The 20,650-nt window shown below is 40.3% G+C and overlaps 1 protein-coding gene across 12 annotated transcripts; it reads left to right on the top strand.

The window, feature by feature from the left end:
• Positions 1-5,540: 5,540 nt before the first annotated feature.
• On the top strand, positions 5,541-10,417 carry LOC110896200 (peptidyl-prolyl cis-trans isomerase FKBP20-1). 12 transcript variants are annotated; one of them, XR_002567780.2, is made up of 8 exons: positions 5,541-6,035; positions 6,152-6,272; positions 7,394-7,535; positions 7,600-7,692; positions 8,950-9,026; positions 9,190-9,307; positions 9,472-9,568; positions 10,127-10,255. XR_002567780.2 is itself a non-coding variant. In XM_035975766.1 (7 exons), the coding sequence occupies exons 3-7, from the start codon at positions 6,680-6,682 to the stop codon at positions 10,242-10,244; spliced, it is 507 nt and encodes a 168-aa protein (XP_035831659.1). In that variant the 5' UTR covers positions 5,541-6,035; positions 6,152-6,468; positions 6,574-6,679; the 3' UTR covers positions 10,245-10,417. The 12 variants fall into 12 exon arrangements, 4 of the variants coding, with proteins under 4 accessions (XP_035831659.1, XP_021999355.1, XP_021999356.1 ...); XR_004863863.1 differs by having other exon boundaries at positions 9,190-9,345; positions 9,472-9,564; positions 10,127-10,175; XR_002567782.2 differs by having other exon boundaries at positions 9,472-9,564; positions 10,127-10,175.
• The last annotated feature ends 10,233 nt before the right edge of the window (positions 10,418-20,650 follow it).

Raw genomic sequence — 20,650 nt, forward strand, 5'->3', positions numbered from 1 at the left:
TACCGAGTCAACTCAAAACAGTATATAAAGCTCGTAAGTGACTGCTACTGAGTTTGAGTATGCTATTAAGCCGTCTCAAGTGATTGCGCACACTTTTGGGGTCTTTTCTACTAAATCCTGCAGGAGATGGATAGAAGCAACTGATATTGACGCACACTCACCCAAAATAAGTTGGTTAATTAAGGTCCCTTTAAGAACTCGATGCTTTGTGTGGCGACTAGCTCTAACCCGAATCCCTATTGCATCTTCGCTGGTGCAACATGGTGTGTAGATCCAAGATGTCAACTGCTCTCTGTGCGCTTTGGAGGTGGAAGACGTTCACACTTTTATTCTTGCTCGGTTGCTGTAGAAACATGGCGCAGAGTCTCAAAGTGAATTGGTGTTGATGTCAGATCCTGCAGCTTGGTTCTCGAACTTCTCCAATTCCTAGCTTCCTCCCCTGGTTCGAAAACGGACAAAAAAATACTCTGGTTAATTATATATTCTGGAATTTGGCTCATCTGGCATAACCGGAACTCATGGAAATTCTCAGCCTACAAAAGAACGGTTAATCAAATTCTGGAAGTCATTACATTGCACAGTTACAACCGAGCCATTGGCAGCGGATTTTAGCTTCATGGCAGTCCTGGCAAAGTAATCCTTTCTTTGCAGTTTTTAAGATGTAATGCTCTTATAAGGGCTTTGTAATATCATTTTGTATTTTGATTTTCTTGTCTTTGTATCGGGATTTCCGCTAGTTTCCCGCTAGCTCTTTGACTATATGTCATTGTTGCCATTCAAAAAAAAAAAAAAAAAACGCCTGATGTGACAGTTACTACACCTGATGTAACAAACAGAATTGAGTAAAACTTAAACAAGTTGACGTTTAGCTAAAAGAGTAATAAGTCAAATGTGTTGAAATCCGATCAAGGTTTATTTTTAATGCACAACACTGTAAATCGATTTATTAAGAAAGTGGATTATTATTGTAACAATGTTGTTTTTTAATCATAATTAAATAAAAAAAACTGAATGACACAAATGTTTGTGGGTCAATCCAACCCGACCTAACCTATTTTAATTAGCTGCTATATCTCGTCCTTAGGCTATGTTTATCTCCTTTTGCATGCCTTAGGAGGATTGAGATTGGTCTAGTGGTATTGGAGGGTCACATGTAAAGTCATCAGTAAATTGGTCAGTTGGAATACTAGCAGGAATGGTCAATGTAATGGTGCCATTGCATTGATGGAAGTATTCAAAGACCATGGGTTGATTTATGTCCTAGTGGTTGCTCAAAATCCATGTATACATTTTGATGCATATTTTTATTGCCTTTATGGAGGAGAAAGTATTTCCTAACAGCCCATGTTTTTTCTTTTAAAATGGGGGCAGGGGCATTTTTGGTAATTTTTTTAGTAATATGGTCTTGATGCAGATTTTGGTATATAAGTTGGTGCTAAACTGGTTTAATGATATTGGGAAGATCTTGTGGACTGATAAAGGAGCCCCTTTCATATGCAGGAAGTATTTAAAAAGGTCAGTTGTCAATGGGAAAGCAATATATATACAAGATATAGAAATTTAATAAGGCAGGGGTATTATGGGATTTTTTTAAATGAAAATCAACCAGCAAATTGTTGGATTTGATTTGATGAGGTATGTTTGTTGGCTGCAATTTACGCAAATTGTTGGGTCAAGTCCATAGTTGTCAATAGCGTCATAGCAATCGGTATAGCGCGCTATGTAGCGTATAGGTCTAGTGTCGCTATTAAGGTTGTAGCGATGGATAGCGAGAATAGCGACACTTTATTTTTTTTATTTTTTTGTTTTTTAATATAAATAGCAATAATATAGCTATAAAAAGTTGGATTTTAGGTTTTTGTTAAATATACATGGAAAATAGCATATATACCGGAGTATTTTGTTAAATATACATATAGTATACATATACAATTTTTTCTAGTGTATTGCTATTTGTAAAATAGTGCCCGCTATTTATCGTTATTCGCTATGTAGCATTTAGTTACCTTTTCGCTATTTGTCGCTATTCGCCAATAACAACTATGTTCGGGTCAAAACGGGTCTTGGGTCAGAACTGGTTAGGGCCGGAATGGGTCAAACTAAAAAAGGTTTCTTGAGAATCATGTTCAAGAGGTTCATCGACCGGTGTAGATTTTGAGGGATAAACAGGAACTTGCTAATACGTAGAAGGAAAGTTCATCGGATCGGATTCGCATGGTCAGCAGTTGGCTCTTGTTACAGCTCCCCAACCGTGCAGGACTTCTGAGCCAGTGGCTCAACTGCAGGCTTATGATTTACCTGCAACACCATTACAGGTCCTTGCACAGGTTAATCAGCCTCATTACCCACAGTCTCAATTGCCACCAACTCTACCGCAGCAACCACCACCGCCACATATTCAGCGGGTACCACAAAATCAAAATAAGTGGACACCACAACCACGGGTGCAACCACAGGCCAGTATTCAACCTGAGACCCGACCCGCATCACCTCAAGTTTACTCTCAGTACCTTTTGTGATTTGGTATTGGCGATGGTTGTATGAACATGGATGGATGTTTTAGTTTTTAATCTCTATTTCATTGGTGGTATGTACCCTGCATTGCCATTTGCTAGTTCTTGACTAATGTTATTATAGAGAATACTATTTCTATTATTATCTGACGTTGTTTTGACTTTTGAATATAAAGAGGTTAGCGTCTTTCGTTTAGGTTGCCATTTTGTGAAATGTCTTAATGTCGATGGTCTAGTCTACAGGGACGGAGCTTAGTGGAAACCCAGGGGTGCACCCGCCCCCCTCCCCCCCCCCCCCCGAATGTTTTGATTTGAAGTGTAAAATTTCCTATTTTTCGTCCGAAAATTTTAATATTTATTAAGGATCGCCCTCTCAATTATTTTGCCTAAATATTTATACAATATATAAATTGGGTCCCGTGACTCCCCCCCTCCGGAACTTTTAGTCAAGCTCCGCCACTGCTAGTCTAGTCTTTTTTGTGGTCCATTCTCAAGATGTGTTATCTTGGTTCATTTTGCTTGACTGGCATGGTTGCACATATCGCTAAGCACTCCCAGGTCGGTCGATGGGGAGTTGCCGGTACTCAGCCTAGACGGAGAGTACTCAAGGGTACGAAAAATGTTACTTTATAAAGAAATTAATTTTTGAGAAATTATATATATCTCAGATATAATAAGTCTCCTAATATGTATAGCTAAATATGTGAATAACAATATAAATAAATGAAATACAAGTTAAAATAGTAAAGTATTTCAAAAATAAAATGATATTCATTCATCTTTAATATGATAGACACGGGGATTAGGGATTATGTTATGAATTTTTCAGTCAAACTCGGCCCGAATTGACCAATTAGATCCTATTCTAGCCGAGATTATGGATGAACATTTGGTACCAGGTAGCGGTATCGTATCGGGTATATTCAGTACCAGTACCCATTTTTTCTGATTTTTGGTACCGGTACTTGTTCCTGTTCGGTTCCAAACGGGTACCATGCTCATCCCTAGACGAGATTGAGTCAAACTTGAGCCTTAATGAATCACAATGGACAATAGTATATGATATTTGTAGTTTAATGGGTCATATTGGGCCTTAATGGATCACAATGGACAAATGTAGATCATACATGTCTTAATAGACTATCTTGGGCCTAAATGAATCACAATGGGCAATAGTAGAACATATATGTATTAATGGGCTATATTGAGCCTTAATGAATCACAATGGTCAATAGTTGGTCATATTTAGTAGAATATATATGTCTTAATGAGCGATATTGGGCCTTGATGAATCACAATGTCAATGGCTGATCATATTTGTCGTTTAATGGGTCATATTGGGCTTCAATGTATCACAATGAACAATAATAGACCATGAATATCTTAATGGATCACAGTGACAATAGATGATATTTGTCGTTTAATGGATCATATTGGGCCTTAATGGATAATAATAGACAATAGTAGATCATGAATATCTTAAACGATTGGACTACTGACCATATTCGAAGAATCAGAATCGCCTCCAAAGAACATGGAGAACTTGAAGCCATATTTGAACGGTTAAGCATTATACGGGCTCTTAATGGTTCATAACTCTTACTGGTTTAGCACTTAAAGGTTCAGATATTTTACTGGTTCAGCACTTAACCATTAAAATATTGCCAAAAAGTCACTAAATTCTAAAAAAAAAATACATTGTCTTTTAACATTTTCACACCAAAAAAATCCCCTCCCAACCCGATTCCTTTTCCACTTTCAAACTATTAAATTCTAAAGAGTAAACTGCCATTTTGGTCCCTGTGGTTTGGCAGTTTTGCCATTTTAGTCCAAATCTCAAACTTTTTAAATCTGGGTCCCTGTGGTTTGCATTTTGTTGCCATTTTAGTCCAAAACTCAAAATCTCTCATTTTTGACTATTTTAAGGCCCTTTTTTGTCTTTATCTGCAGGGGTAATTTGGTCATTTAATTTTTATTAAAGCAATTTATTTATTACAAAACCCACATAATATAAATACCCCCTATCCCAATTACATCAAAACCCTAAAATTAACTTCAGCCGAAAAACAATCAGACGACGATAGATGAGCAAGAAGATGGAGGACCGATACAGGAAGCTGGAGGTGGTGGTCGCCGGAGATGTTGCAGGTCGCCGGAGATGTTGCAGGTTACCGGATGGTGGTCAGTGGAGTGGGGTGGTGTTTGATGGTTGATGATGATGGTTTCTGGGGGCGGTGGTGGTAGATGGGGGCGGTAACAAAATCAGGGGAGGAGAGAGAGAGAGAGAGAACCGGCGGAGCAGGTGAAGGAGGTGGTGGTTCTCCGATAACCACACACCCACACCCAAATCAGACCTAGCACCAAGGAGGAACTACGGCGACATAGATCTCCGACAGTGGAATGTTGGTCACCGGATGGTGTTGTGATGTAAGAGAGAGAGAGAGGGGCGGTGGTTGCAGGGGGTGCGAGAGGGTGGTGGAAGGTGGTGGTGGTGGTGGCAGGTGGTGGTGCTTGGCGAGATGGTAATGACGTGTCGTTTGTTGATTTTGTTCAGAAATCGAATCGGATTCAAGTTACATTAGGTAATTTATCTTGTGTTTTTGGATTGGTTTTTGTTACTTGAATCTGGTGGTGCTATGATTTATGCAAGGTTACTTGAATCTGTGCTGCATCTGGGTCGAGGATGAAAGAGAGAGAGAGAGGAGATAGACAAATCACATTATTTATGTTTAATCATAAATAGAAAAAGATTTAATTAATATTTAGTTATAATAATTCTAAAATAACCAAAATACCCCTAAGGGTAAGGACAAAACAGGGGGTTTTAGTTTGGGGATTCTGGTCAAATTTCACTTTTGGACCAAAATGACAACAAAATGCAAACCACAGGGACCCAGATGTAAAAAGTTTGAGATTCAGACTAAAATGGCAAAACTGCCCAAATCACAGGGACCAAAATCGCAGTTTACTCAATTCTAAAAAAAATTGATTCCCTCGTTAACATTTTCACACCCAGAAAATTCCCTCCCAACCCGATTCCTCTTCCAATTTCAAACTCCCCCTAAATTTTTTGTGCTTGTATTCCCTCCCTCCATTTTCTTCGGTAAATCAATTTCCTCTCAACTCATTCTCTTCACACACCTCTTCAACTCAAAATCCTAGCTCATGATCCAGAATAACAAAGCAAGTACATGTCTCAAAGCTCCGACGTGAACCACCATTCTAACCCAACCCGTTACCTATTAGTTTTGGTCAAAACGAGGTCTTCGATTGCAAAAATAGATTTAGGGTTCCGACTAGAGAGATTTAGTAAGGAGCGATACTGGAGTAAATGCGCATAAGTCGAAGACGTGAGAGGAATCTGGAAAAGCATAGGCTTCTTCCAAAGGAAATGCATAGAACCCCAATTGGCCAATTCTTCTTTCTCTATCTAATTCGTTCTGATTTACCTTCATAATCTGATTGGTTGATATGTCTGCTGGTGGTCAACTTGAAGCCAACAAGAAAGCTATGAAGATCCAGGTTAGCTCTGATTAATCCACAACTATTTCAATCTGTTTAGGGTTTTATGTTTTACATATCTGTTTCTGAATCAGATGGAGTGTTTGTTTCTGATGGTATACATGTTGATTTGGTAGGTGATATGGCTGAAGCAATTGATTTGACTGGATATGGAGGTGTTTTGAAGATGCTTGTGAAGTGAAGAGTGCTAAAAATCTGATACTATTGCTCCTTCAGAGAGTCTTCCTCTTGTTGATGGTAATGTTATTCTACACTTCTAGACTAAAACTGTTTGCTAATCTGGATCTGATCCGAGTTTCATTGTTTTGAATTGGTGATAATATCCAACACTGCTGAGATATATGTTTGTTGTTGCTCATCATCTACCATGCTCGCGGGTTATATATATGTCAAACATGTTACGCGGCAATAAAGTTGAATTCTTATTGTTTAGGTGATAGACACAACATTGTCATGTGTTTATTTGTATCACACACATTATAATATTAATGGACCGTTGATTATGAACATGGGATGGGGTGTGTGGACTGTTGGACAGTGCATTATGAAGGGAGTCTGGCTGAAATAGGTGAAGTTTTTGATACTACACATGAGGACAATACAATTTTCACTTTTGAACTTGGCAAGTGCCCTGTGATTAAGACATGGGACGTTGCTTTAAGAGCAATGAAGGTTGGCCCATCTTTTACCTAGCAGCACAGGTTTCAAAGCCTCTTCACATCTCAGTATCCAAAACTGACCAACAAACTTCATTTTGGCGAAAGCTGGTAAATATCTTTGATTTTTTTCTTACACTCGACTTTCAAAACTTTAAAAGTTACCAGCTAAAATGTTGTGACTTAGTTTTATAGCATATTTGAGGATTTCTATTATTAACAACCATACACTTTGGTTGACTTGTGGTTACTTTGCATTATGGTCGTTAAATGTGTATACAAAAGCTTGAGTTCAGTAAATGCTACTTATTCCTTGTATGTTGAGTTGCTGCCAATAAGAATCGCTTCTGCTACGTTAACTTCTAATTTAAAATCCTAGCCAAGCCAAGTTCAATCTATATTTTTTTCAGCTCGGTTATGTGAATTTGTGCCGAGCTCGAGCTGACTCTGACTTGGCTCGGTTCAGCTCAGGAACAGCCATGTCCACATGGCGCCTTTTGATTATGTTATACTTACGTGTAATCATTTGTAACGGTCAAATGCTTACAGCTTATGTTTTTTAAAAGTTGGTCAAATGTGTTGAAGTAAAAATGGTCATTATATACATACATCGTTTATATTCATTTTGTGTTTTTTAACTCGGAGTTACAACTACTTTACTTTTACATTTAATATTTACGAGTTCATAATCTTAATTTTTAGGTTGGGGAGGTTGCCAAAATAACTTGCAAGTCAAATTATGCCTCTGGTAGCACTGGTTCTCCGCCAGATATTCCACCAGAGTAATTACCTCATAGCTTATCGTGTCTAATATTATGCAATTGTTATTCCATGTTAACCAGAGGTAACTAGTTTTGATTATCAGCACAGTTGACTATATTGTTATTGATGGACTTCAAAATTTGCAGTGCAACTCTTATCTTTGAGGTGGAGCTGGTGGCTTGCGGGCCAAGAAAAGGTTCTCGCGTCACTAACGCCATAGATGAAAGGGCTAGACTAGAGTAAGTTGTTTATCCAACTTTATACACTTGAACATATATTTGGATGGGGGTGTAAACTAGCTGGGCCGAGTCCGAGCCTGACTATGCTTGAGCTCGGCTCATCATGTTTATATGAAGCTCTAGCTCGGCTCGGTTTGAGCCTACTTATTTGAGCTCAAGCTCGGCTTGTGAGTAAAACCCAAAGCTTGAGCTTGGCTCGAGCTATTTTGAGAACAACTTCAACGAGCTAAAAGCCAGGCTCGAGCTCGCTTCAATGTTGCTTAAACGATCCAAAAGCTCAGCTCGAGCTTGGCTCGCTATTTTTATCATTATTATAATATCATATATAAAAACTAAAAAAATGTTTGTGCTAGTGTAGGCTCGCGAGCCTAGACGAGCTTTGTACTTTTAGGCTTGAGCTCGAGCTCGATAACAACTATGGTCGGGTCAGAACGGGTCATGGGTCAGAACGGGTTAGGGTCAGAATGGGTCAAACTAAAAAGGGTTGTTTTGGGTCGGGTTGGAACGGGTCCGGGTTGGAATGGATTCGGGTCCAAACAGGTTCGGGTCAGATCGGGTCTAGTTCAAAATGGGTTTCGGGTCGAAACCGTTTTTTTTTTCCATTTCTAAAAATTTCTAAAAACATGATTTCCTCATTAATACACCTTTTTGTTTGAGTCGGTACAGAGACCGAAAAAAACGACCAAAAAGAAACAAAAAAGCGAAACCAAAACGAATCCGACCAAAACAATACAAAACAAAAAACGGAAAAAAATCAAAACCGAAAAAACCAACCAAAACGAAAAAAATACCACTGAAACCGAACCGAAACGACTAAAACGAAACAAAAAGCTGAAAAAGTCGAAACCGAAACGAAACACAAAACTGAAAAAAATCAAAAACCGGACCGAATCGGAACTGAATAAACCGACCAAACAGAAACTAAAAAACCGAAACCAAACCTAAACGATGTTTTTGAGGGGTGCATCTGAATGGTTTGAACTTTGAATATTCCGTGTGGGATTATGGAATGGTTTAGGACTTAGTTTCTGTTAATGATTTTTAAATAGTTTTTTTTAAACGGCGAACGAAATTTCTTCATACTAACAGGGTGTTAGTGCCACCAAAATACAATGTTTACACTAGCTACAACACAGAAAAAAGCTGAAAACAAAACTGCAAAAAATCTGCAGCAAAACTGCAAAAATCTGCAGAAAAAAAGTACATTACAGCCCCATTGCCTTTACGTTACTAGGTATTTTTGTGTGTTTGGTGCAGCTAAGGTTGTTTTGAATGGGTATTTGAGGAGGATGCGGTCTATTTCGATTACTTGGAATTAGATTAGTGACTCCAAGGTATAATTTGATAGTATATCAGTTAATTGTATGTTGTCACTGTGTTTTTTATGTGTTACATGAGGTGTTAGTGAAATGAAGTGTGTTTGTTTAGTGCTTTTGGTTTACAGATTAAAAATAATGATAAATTTATAATTTCTACTATCCTTCCTTATGACAATAGGGACTGCAGTCGTTAGTTTTATTGCACCGCCTTCAAGTCAGATATTTACGAGTTCATAATCTCAATTTTTAGGTTGGGGAGGTTGCCAAAATAACTTGCAAGTCAGATTATGCTTATGGTAGGTACCACTGGTTCTCCGCCAGATATTCCACCAGAGTAATTACCTTATAGCTTATTGTGTCTAATATTATGCAATTGTTATTCCATGTTAGCCAGATGTAACTAGTTTTGATTATCAGCACAGTTGACTATATTGTTATTGATGGACTTTAAAATTTGCAGTGCAACTCTTATCTTTGAGGTGGAGCTGGTGGCTTGCAGGCCAAGAAAAGGTTCTCGCGTCGCTAACGCCACAGATGAAAGGGCTAGACTAGAGTAAGTTATGTATCCAACTTTATACACTTGAACATATAATTGGATGGGGGTGTAAACTAGCTGGGCCGAGTCCGAGCCTGACTATGCTTGAGCTCGGCTCGGTTTGAGCCTACTTATTTGAGCTCGAGCTCGGCTTGTGAGTAAAACCCAAAGCTTGAGCTTGGCTCGAGCTATTTTGAGAACAACCTCAACGAGCTAAAAGCTAGGTTCGAGCTCGCTTCAATGTTGCTTAAATGAGCCAAAGTTCAGCTCGAGCTTGGCTCGCTAATCTTATCATTATTATATCATATATAAAAACTAAAAAATTGGTTGGGCTCGTTTAGGCTTGCGTGCCTAGACGAGCCTTGTACTTTTAGGCTTGAGCTCGAGCTCGATAACTTATGAGCTCTATTTCAGGCTTCAAGGCTCGGCTTGTTCGAGCTTTTAACCGAGCCAATAACGAGTAGCCTTGAGCCTTTGACCTTGTTTACACCCCTACTTTCATGCTCAAATGGATCATGTTTAATAACTATTGAGCTGAACTTATATTTCTATGCTCAAATGGATCATGTTTAATAACTAGTGAGCTGAAGAGGCAAAGGGAAATGGTTGCTGCACAGAAGGAAGAAGAGAAAATGAAGTGTGAAGAAGCAAAGGCAGCAGTTGTTCCTCGTATGCAAGTAGAGAGTATATGGACTTGAAGAAAACAACCAAGAAATAACTCTTAGCTTTTGTGTACATTTGTTTCTCTTTGCAACTTTTATAGATAGGCTATGATTAGAAGTTTATGTCTTTAATTAATATTTAAATTGAAAACTTATGTATGGATTCTAGACTATCATTGTTAATGTTAATTGGTTTATAGATTGTCTCATGTTTGTTTCAGTTTTTATTTTACAAAAAAATGAAAACAGAACATGAAAATGGTCACATAAAACCATAATAAATATGTGTGACCAAAGGTTAAACAATAGTCACACTCAAAATTACAAAATCAAGTGGCTGTACATGACTATTAGCCATGCCATTGTCACTTTGTTCTTTGTTTGTGTGACGAAATGATAGTAAATGTCACTGGAAAAAAGATTGTGTGACTGAAGGTGAGACAATAGTCACACTTAATATCACAAAATTTTGTGTGACCATATATAATCATTAGCCACACCATAGTTACTTTGTTTCTTGTTTGTGTGACTGAATGATATCAAATGTCATGGGAAAAAAGTTATGTGTGACCAAAGGTTATACAATAGCCACACTTAAAAATAAAAAAAACTCAAGTGGCATTACATATCTTTTAGCCGCACCATCTTTATTTTGTCTTTTTTATGTGGCAAAATGATATCATACGTAATGGGCAAAATGAATATGTGTCACTAAAGGTTAGATAATAGTCACACTTAAAATTATAAAGTTTCATGTGGCTTTATATAATCATTAGCCACATTATCGTTACTTTGTTTTTTATGTGACCGGATGATAGCAAACGTCATGTCAAAAGTAAATTATATGTGACTAAATATTAGCCATTAGCCACACTTAAAATTACAAAACTTTATGTATGACTAAAGGTTAGACAATAGTCACATTTAAAATTACAAAGTTGCTTTGTGTGTCTAGAAATAGTTTTTAGCCACACTTATAGTAAATTCATGTGACTACATAATAAAACGGCCACACTTACAATGAGTTCATGTGGTTGTTGGTACCATTTAGTCGCAATTAATGGATGAAATGCTTAATTAAAACAACTCCTTTTGCCACATTACTTTTAAATTGATGTGGCTGAAACAAATTTTTATGTGACCACATAATAGAAACTGCCACACTTACAATAAATTCATGTGGCTGTTGCTACCCTTTAGCCACACTTATTGTACATAATGTCTAATTCCAGCAAGATCATAGTGGTACCCTTTAGCCACACTTTTAAGTTGCTACAGCCACTAAACGTGAATGTGGCCGTATGATACCTACGATGACTCGACCTTTGGTCACACTTGAGTTGGAAAAAAAAAGTGTGGCGAAAGGCATATGGTCACACTTTTTTTGTGTGGCCGTAAGCCTTTTTTGACGTAGTGGTGGGTCAAATGATAGTTGCACAGGCCAAGAACAAGTCACTAGCATAGGGATCTTTTGTGTTCCATGTTGATCGGTGGTGATGGGCGGTCCATGAAGGCCATTGGCTGTTGGATCGGCCCAATAGCATTTTAATGTCAACCGCAAATTTAAGAACCTATATTATTGTTCTGTGTTAGCGTAGCTAGGGTATTGGCGAAACACTTTTGATGGCGAAACACAATGTGTTTCGCCGAGACTAATCATGGCAAAACAACCTGACGAATCAAGAGTGTTCCGCCGAGGGATGTCACGACGAAACGGTGGGTGTTTCGTCGGAGAGGGGTCACGACGAAACAGGGGGAGTTTCGCCGATAGGTTAAACTACACAGTAACTTGGTTAATTTCTGTTAGAAGTTAACTAGAATTATTAACAACTGTTAGCTGATACGCATGACTTGTATGATTCAGAATACGTGCTATGTGCTACTTGGAAATTGTTTATGTGATATTTTATACGATGGTATATGCATGCATGAACTTCGGGAATATAAACTGATTACGTATACGTGCACTCTAGGACTTGATTGATTAACTGTGAGCACATACTTAGCATACCGAGCAAACCAAGGTGAGTTCACACCCTTACTAAGGCATGGGATTCCCAGGGTTGGGAATGGGATTGAAGGAATAAGGTTGAATAGATTCATACTGACACTACCACTAGACTACCATACCAGCGTCCTCGGTTGTGCAGGACACATACGTAAACCTACGTATGCTTATACTACTTACTGTCCTCGGTTGTGCAGGACACATGCGTAAAGCCCACATATGCATATGCTTCTTACTGTCCTCGGTTGTGCAGGACCCCTACGTAAAATCTACGTATACTTATACTTACTACTATCCTCGGTTGTGAAGGATACTCACGTAAAACCTACGTGTACTTATACTTACTACTATCCTCGGTTGTGAAGGATACTCACGTAAAACCTACGTGTATTTATAATTACTACTATCATCGGTTGTGAAGGATACTTACGTAAACCTACGTAAAGCTTGTACGTACTACTGTTCTCGGTTGTGAAGAACACTTATGATTACGAATAGTCTAGTGGTTATACAACATGGGAAGCCCCCACCAATAGAACGTACTATCGGCCCAGTAGAGCCACCTGTTACTCATGAACTTACTATTACGCATTTACTTTCTGTGAACTCGCTCAACTAGCTGTTGATCCTCTGTTACATGCCTTGCAGGTCGTTAGGTACATGGAGCTTGCACAGGGAGGAGCCAGTCGTTGTGGGCAAGGATCGCAAATGTTTTGTTAAACACTTTATGACTTACAAACTTACTATGTTGGGTTTTATTGATACGCTTCCGCTAAACAGTGATAACATACTTACATTTTGAACACCTTTCATATTGGTGGTTGAATGGCATTTACTTTTATATATTAATTACATGTTCAATATGATTGGTGGCTTAATCCTGGTCAGTCACGCTCCCAAGCGGTGATACTCCGCAGGTGGATTTTGGGGGTGTGACACTGCCTTTCTGGCACACATTGTAGATAAGAAAGCTGAAGAACCGAAGATCGAAGACATCCCTGTCGTGAGGGAATATCCAGAAGTCTTCCCAGAGGACTTGCCTGGATTGCCGCCTCAGAGACAAGTGGAATTTCACATCGACTTAGTTCCAGGCGCCGCGCCTGTGGCTAAGGCACCTTATAGACTTGCTCCGTCTGAGATGCAAGAACTGTCGACACAACTTCAAGAGTTGTTAGACAAGGGATTTATCCGACCAAGCTTCTCGCCTTGGGGAGCTCCAGTTTTGTTTGTCAAGAAGAAGGACGGTAGTTTCCGTATGTGCATTGACTACCGGGAGTTGAACAAGCTAACGATCAAGAATAGATACCCTCTGCCATGGATTGGTGATCTGTTTGACCAACTGCAAGGTTCAAGCTTCTATTCAAAGATCGATCTTTGATCTGGATACCATCAGTTAAGGATACAAGAGGAGAGTATCCCGAAGACAGCCTTCAGAACTCGATATGGACACTACGAATTTCTAGTCATGCCGTTTGGGTTGACAAACGCACCTGCAGTGTTCATGGATTTGATGAATAGAGTTTGCAAGCCGTATTTGGATAAGTTCGTGATAGTGTTCATCGATGATATCTTGATTTATTCAAAGACGAAGGCCGAGCACGAACAACATTTAAGAGCCATTTTGGAATTGCTGAAGAAGGAACAGCTGTATGCCAAGTTCTCTAAGTGCGAGTTTTGGCTACAAGAAGTGCAATTCCTTGGGCACGTGGTAAATGGAGATGGAATCCATGTGGATCCAACCAAGATCGAAGCGATCAAGAATTGGGAAACGCCTAAGACGCCAACCGAGATTCGGCAATTCTTGGGTTTGGCTGGCTACTATCGGAGATTCATTGAGGATTTTTCAAAAATCGCTCAACCATTGACGCTCCTCACGCAGAAAGATAAGAAGTTTGATTGGGGAATCAAACAGGAAGAGGCGTTCCAGATATTAAAGGATAAGCTCTGCAACGCGCCAATCTTAGCACTACCAGAAGGTACGGATGATTTTGTGGTATACTGCGACGCTTCGCGTCAAGGATTGGGTTGCGTGTTGATGCAACGCCAAAAAGTTATTGCTTACGTGTCACGTCAGCTGAAGGTACATGAAAAGAACTATACCACACACGATTTGGAGCTTGGCGCAGTGATTTTTGCTTTGAAGATCTGGAGACATTACCTTTATGGTACGAAGTGTACAATATTTACAGATCACAAGAGCCTCCAGCACATATTCAACCAGAAGGAGTTGAATATGAGACAAAGACGATGGGTTGAGCTGTTGAATGATTATGACTGCGAGATAAAGTATCATCCAGGGAAGGTGAATGTGGTCGCCGATGCCCTGAGTCGAAAGGAGAGGATCAAGCCCATAAGGGTTAGGGCTTTGGAAATGATTATTCAGACTGATCTCTCCTTGCGCATTCGTGCCGCGCAAAAAGAAGCTCTCAAGGAAAGAAACCTTGAAGAGGAATATCTCCATGGGATGGAGAAGTTATTGGTACCAAACAGGGAAGGGACGTTATGTTTTGGGAAAAGGATTTGGGTTCCTTTGTTTGGAGGTTTAAGAAAGGTTATTTTCGATGAAGCTCACAAGTCGCGGTACTCTATCCACCCTGGAGCGGATAAGATGTACCAAGATCTTAAGGATTATTATTGGTGGCCTAGGATGAAAGGTGATGTGGCTGTTTATGTGAGCAAATGTTTAACTTGCGCTAAGGTTAAAGCGGAATACTAGAAGCCTTCAGGACTTCTGCAACAACCGGAAATTCCCAAGTGGAAGTGGGAACAAATCTCCATGGATTTTATTACGAAGTTGCCAAGAACGCCAAAAGGCCATGACACTATTTGGGTAATAGTGGATCGATTAACGAAGTCAGCGCACTTCTTACCTATCAGAGAGAAGGATAATACGAGCAAGTTGGCCGAAATTTACATGAGAGAAATTGTTACACGCCATGGAGTACCTCTCTCAATCATCTCTGATAGAGACAGAAGGTTCGTATCAAGGATTTGGCAATCCTTCCAAGAAGCTTTTGGCTCGCAATTGAATATGAGCACCGCGTTTCACCCGCAGACCGACGGTCAAAGCGAACGGACGATACAGACCTTGGAAGACATGCTGAGAGCATGTGTGATGGATTTTGGGCGGTAGCTGGGATAAGCATTTGCCTTTGGTTGAATTTTCATACAACAACAGCTACCACACCAGTATTGGGGCTGCACCATTCGAAGCTCTTTATGGCCGCAAGTGCAGATCACCGCTCTGTTGGTCTGACGCAGGTGACAGGCAATTGGTTGGTCCTGATGTGGTCCAGGAAACCACAGATAAGATTGCACGGATCCGAGATCGCATCAGTGCGACTCGTGACCGTTAGAAAGCCTACGCGGATCGAAAAAGGAAGCCTCTGGAATTTGAGGTAGGAGATATGGTTTTGTTGAAAGGATCACCCTGGAAGGGTGTGGCACGCTTTGGGAAGCGTGGGAAGTTGAATCCGCGGTATATTGGCCCGTTCAGAATTCTGGAAAGAATTGGGTCCGTAGCATACAAGTTGGATCTACCTGCCGAACTTAATGGTGTTCACGATACGTTCCACGTATCAAATTTGAGAAAGAGTCCAACGCAAGATACCATTGTCATTCCTACCGACGAAATTCATGTTGACCACACGCTCCATTTCGTTGAAGAACCTGTTGAGGTTACGGATTGGAAAGTGAACAAGACCCGCCGGAGCAGTGTCAAGCTCGTCAAGGTTCGTTGGAATGCCATACATGGTCCTGAATACACCTGGGAACGTGAGGACCGGATTTAAGAGAAATACCCCCACTTATTTCCCAGGAACCCTGCGACTAGAAGCAGAACTTAAAATTTCAGGACGAAATTTTTCTAACGGGGGGAGAATGTGACAACCCCCACTAAACCAAGTATCCGTACGATTTAATTAATAATTAATTACTGCTTGATTACTGTGCTTAACTGAAATTACTGATGAACTGCTACTTGATTTCTGATACTTGTATATTCCTGCATCATACTTTACATACCGTCACTACATTATTTACCTGCTGAACCTTAGTGACAAACATGATGCACAAAAGCACAGTAGCATTATGAACGGATAACCTGTTGAACATGCTGATAAAGCCAGCATCAGGCAGACACTGCCTCTAAGGCCTGTATGAGCCAGAAATATTTTACTACACCCATAGTGAGTGTAGGGATACAAGGGTTGTAGAACTGCGTCTCTAGGAATAAGTCACAATGACTGGATGTGCCTAAAACGTACACTGAGCACAAAACACAGCACTTTAATGAACAATTCAGCTTATAGCTGGCTAGTTAAGTGCCAAAACATGAGAAAAATATTACTAGACACTTTCCAAGGTGTCGGGAATAGGTTGTGTCACTAAAAAGGGTATTAACGACACTTAATAGCTTTGTTAAGCGCTTTAACGGATTACTATCCAATCCGAACAACCGGACTATACCCGGAACATGAAAATATTGCCATAAACATTATTTATCTTTTTCTGAGCCAGTTAGGGTCCCTGAATACCCTAACACCCGCCAGAAAACACATCACACAACTAACCGGGTTAATTACTTAACTAACCTATTTAACCAAACTATTAACCTAACTAATACTTGGAAATGGACTAGGAACCCCCCCTGGGCCGGTTCGGTCACCTTGTGACCATGGCTTGTACCATTTTGATTTTTAAATTCTTGTTTGTCTCATATCAAGAGGACACAATAACCATTGGATTATAATCTCTAAATTGTCTATAAGTAGCTTGTAATTACACATATGATCATAACACACATCAACACACAAAAATTACTCTCTCTCTTGCCCTCTAAAGCTTCGGCCGAGATCCCCCTTGCACACCCATCCATTTTCGAGTTTCCATCTTTACATTCCAAGGTCATACAAACATCAAGGGTCATGTATTAGGAAGCTTGGTGCACTCGAGCTCGAAGGACCTCTTTCTCTAGCTTTTATCCACCCTATTTGCGCGTAGATTCTTCCCTAGCCTCGAGCTAGTGGTATGATGCTTAAATCCGTTTCTTGAACTAATCTAAAGCGGTTAATATGTTGTGTAACGATTAAAACTCGAAATCTTGCAAGATGAAGCTTTAAAGTTTACTAAAAGCACTTAAAAGATGGTTAAAAGCTCATGTGTTGTGTAAATGTTGTAGTATTTATTTTGTGTGGTTATTTGGACCCGATCTATGTTGTGGTAGCTCGGATCATCGTTTAACCCGGTTTGGTCATGATCCTGGATCATGACATAAGGTGCTTTTGAATGAAACAAGGGTTAAAAGGTGAAACTCTACCACACACGAATCATGAACTTGTGTAAAAGCGTTTTTACTTGTAAAATAGTGTTTAAAACTAGCGGATCTACATATCTACAAATGGTATTTTCAAAGGACCGAGTGTCAAGAAAATCATGTTTTTCTAAAAACGTGTGACAACTCGAAATTTAGAACTTTTCGGTGTAACTTGCTTGTACGTTATATGACTAGTTAAAATGATAACGTGAACCTTTTTATGTGATAAGTGCTTTGTTATGTGTGTATTGTATATATTTGTGTACGTGTTATATGTGAACCGAGAACCCGACACGAAACAACAAAGAACCCGACTCGAGACCATGAGGTCTCGAGTGGACTTGGGCCGAGAACCTTTGGCCGGTTGGGCCTTTGGGCCGTGAACCCCCACTCGAAACCCATGAAGGGTGCATCACTTGGAACTTGACTATAAATACACCACCCTTAGTTAACTTTGCCACTTGGTTGAACATTAGAACACACACACACTTCTATCTTCTCTCCCACTAGAACTCTAGCACACAAACACACCTCCAAGACTCTCGGATCCACTCGGTTGACACAAGAAACTCTCGGATTTGGACTTTGGATCGACACACACACACACCTCACCAACCGGTTAGTATCTCTCATGTTTATGGTTAATCTTGTTGTGCTTTATGATGTATGATAAAGTGCATGAGATAATAGTTATTGTTAGTATTTCTTGATGACTATGGATGAATGCTTAGTAATAGTGTGTTCATGTTATGTTTTGAAGTTTTATGTTTTAGTGTTGAAATGTGTTGTTAAGGAACTTATGATATCTTGTGACCAATATGACACAAACCCTTGAGTATTGATGAATATGTTAAAGTATGTTTCATTATGGTTCATGAGTTTGCTTGAACAAAGGTTGAAAAAGTGATTAATATGTTATGAACTTGTTGAATATGAGTTTGAATATGTGAAGAACACTTTGAATGATAGTTGAAGATTGAAAACCCTTGTGATTTTGATCCATCTTTGACTAATAGCCTGATTAGGAAATATGTTAGTGGGATTCTATTGGTTATTTCCTGATTTGGGCCTGATTATATTGTACCATTAATCTGACTACATCTGCATCAACACGTGAACTTGAAAACGACTGCTACCGACTCGCAATCACCCGGTTGCGACTCGCAACCACAGCGTGATGACTCGAGACCACACGGTTGCGACTCGCAACCATAACAGGACAAGCCGAAACCATAGATTACGAGTCCCGTTGCGACTCGAGACCTCAGCATGATTAACCGAGACCACGGTTGCGACACCGGTTGCGACTCGCAACCACCTGAGATCAACACACACAGCATGACTCGAGACCATGCTTGCGAGTCCGGTTGCGACTCGAGACCACACTTTGGGCCTTAGTTAATGGGCCAGACTGATGGGCTTCTGTGTTAACTGCTTTTACGTGTTAGGGCCTAAGTAGTTGGGCTGAACTTGTGAACCGTATGTGCTACTGTTGACTGTTAACTGTTACTGCTAAACGTGCTTGCCAAACGTGTTGAACATTTGTGCACTACTTGGTTCGAATCTGATTATACGTGATATCCGTGTTAGGACGTTATTGACTACTTGCGACTTGATTGACTTCTGTGTTTGACTGCCGAGCAAACCAAGGTGAGTTCACACCATTTTACAAGGCATGGGATTCCCTGGGTTGGGAACGGGGTTAAGGAACGTGGTTCCTCGTCTACCTAGGGTAGGACGTCAGTGGTTCAGGAATGTGATTCCTCGTCCGGATGGACGGATAAACGTACTAGACTAAAACTCTATCACGAAGTCCCTCCTTTTTGTATCGACTAATCGCCGGGCCAATGGCGAGCGGGTCATTAGTTAGATAGCGCTATTTAGGTCTGACAAGCCTCACACCGTGCCGCAGAGGACGGGCGTGAACTAATGGATCTGGGGCACGTCAATGATGATAGACATTGATGTTTTCAGGGCACATAAACATGACTACAGTCAGCAATCGATACGGTAACGAGTCTAGTATACACATGGGGTAGCCCCCACGGCTGGAGAGCCAGATGATGTACATGGGGTAGCCCCCACGGCCGAAATGCCTGATAACTACATGGGGTAGCCCCCACGGCCGGAGTGCCGGAGTAACTGGGAACGAACATGTCACGTTTTTTAAACTATGGGGTAACCCCCACGGCAGGATGCCAGATAAAGTAAACTGTTTTCGAAACAACTAAAACGAACGCCCACCCGTGAACTCACTCAACTAGTTGTTGACTCGTTACTACATGCTTCGCAGGACCATAGGTACTCAGTGGGAGCTTGCATGGAGGAGGATCGTTGTGGGACAGGGATTGCTACAAGACTATGTTAAACTTGAAACTTTTGGAACTTATGTTATAACTTTAAACTTATGCTTCCGCTTGCAACTTAAACTTATTCGTTTTGGAACACCAATCGTATTGGTTAAACTTTTATAATTACTTATATGCTTGTTCAGTATGATTGGTGGCTGGATCCTGGTCAGTCACGCCTCCAAGCGGTAGTACTCCGCAGGTGGGATTTTGGGGGTGTGACAGATTGGTATCAGAGCCATTGGTTATAGTGAACTTGGTTTTAATAAAGGAGAAACGTTTTTGTTAAAACCAGACTATAACCGGAACAGTGCTCAACGGTCCACAACGACACTTCGCTCCTCATGCAAGGCTCGACGTTCTAGGTAATATGATGTATGTATATTGCCTACTTGTTAGTTGCGTAGTACATTGCTCATGGTATGCTTGATTAGTATAGCTACTGTTGTTTGAACACGTGTGTGCTTACTCTGTCCTACTATCGTACTTTCGCGAACCTCTCTCTTACATGTATTACCCTTGTTATGAAGAACCATGTCTGGACGCGTTAACATGACACAAGCCCAGTTGACGGCTCTGATCAACGAACGAGTTGCCGCAGCGCTCGCAGCTGCACACGCAGGAGGTATATCCTGCAGTCCGAAATTGTTCTAGGATCATTTGGATCCTACTCTCGTGAACCAACCTTTGTGTTAAACTCTGTCTTTTCTTTCACCTACCTTAGGTCAGTATGCTCAGGCACCGGTGTGCACTTTTAAGACCTTTATGGACT

The sequence above is a fragment of the Helianthus annuus genome, chromosome 8 (assembly GCF_002127325.2).
Source record: "Helianthus annuus cultivar XRQ/B chromosome 8, HanXRQr2.0-SUNRISE, whole genome shotgun sequence".
Lineage (NCBI taxonomy): Eukaryota > Viridiplantae > Streptophyta > Magnoliopsida > Asterales > Asteraceae > Helianthus > Helianthus annuus.

Coding starts and splice junctions, on each gene's coding strand:
- LOC110896200 (XM_035975766.1), top strand. CDS start 6,680: ATGGGACGTTGCTTTAAGAGCAATGAAGGTTGGCCCATCTTTTACCTA. Junction 7,693..9,471: donor GATGAAAGGGCTAGACTAGA/GTAAGTTGTTTA, acceptor TAAAATTTGCAG/TGCAACTCTTATCTTTGAGG. Junction 9,565..10,126: donor GATGAAAGGGCTAGACTAGA/GTAAGTTATGTA, acceptor TTTAATAACTAG/TGAGCTGAAGAGGCAAAGGG.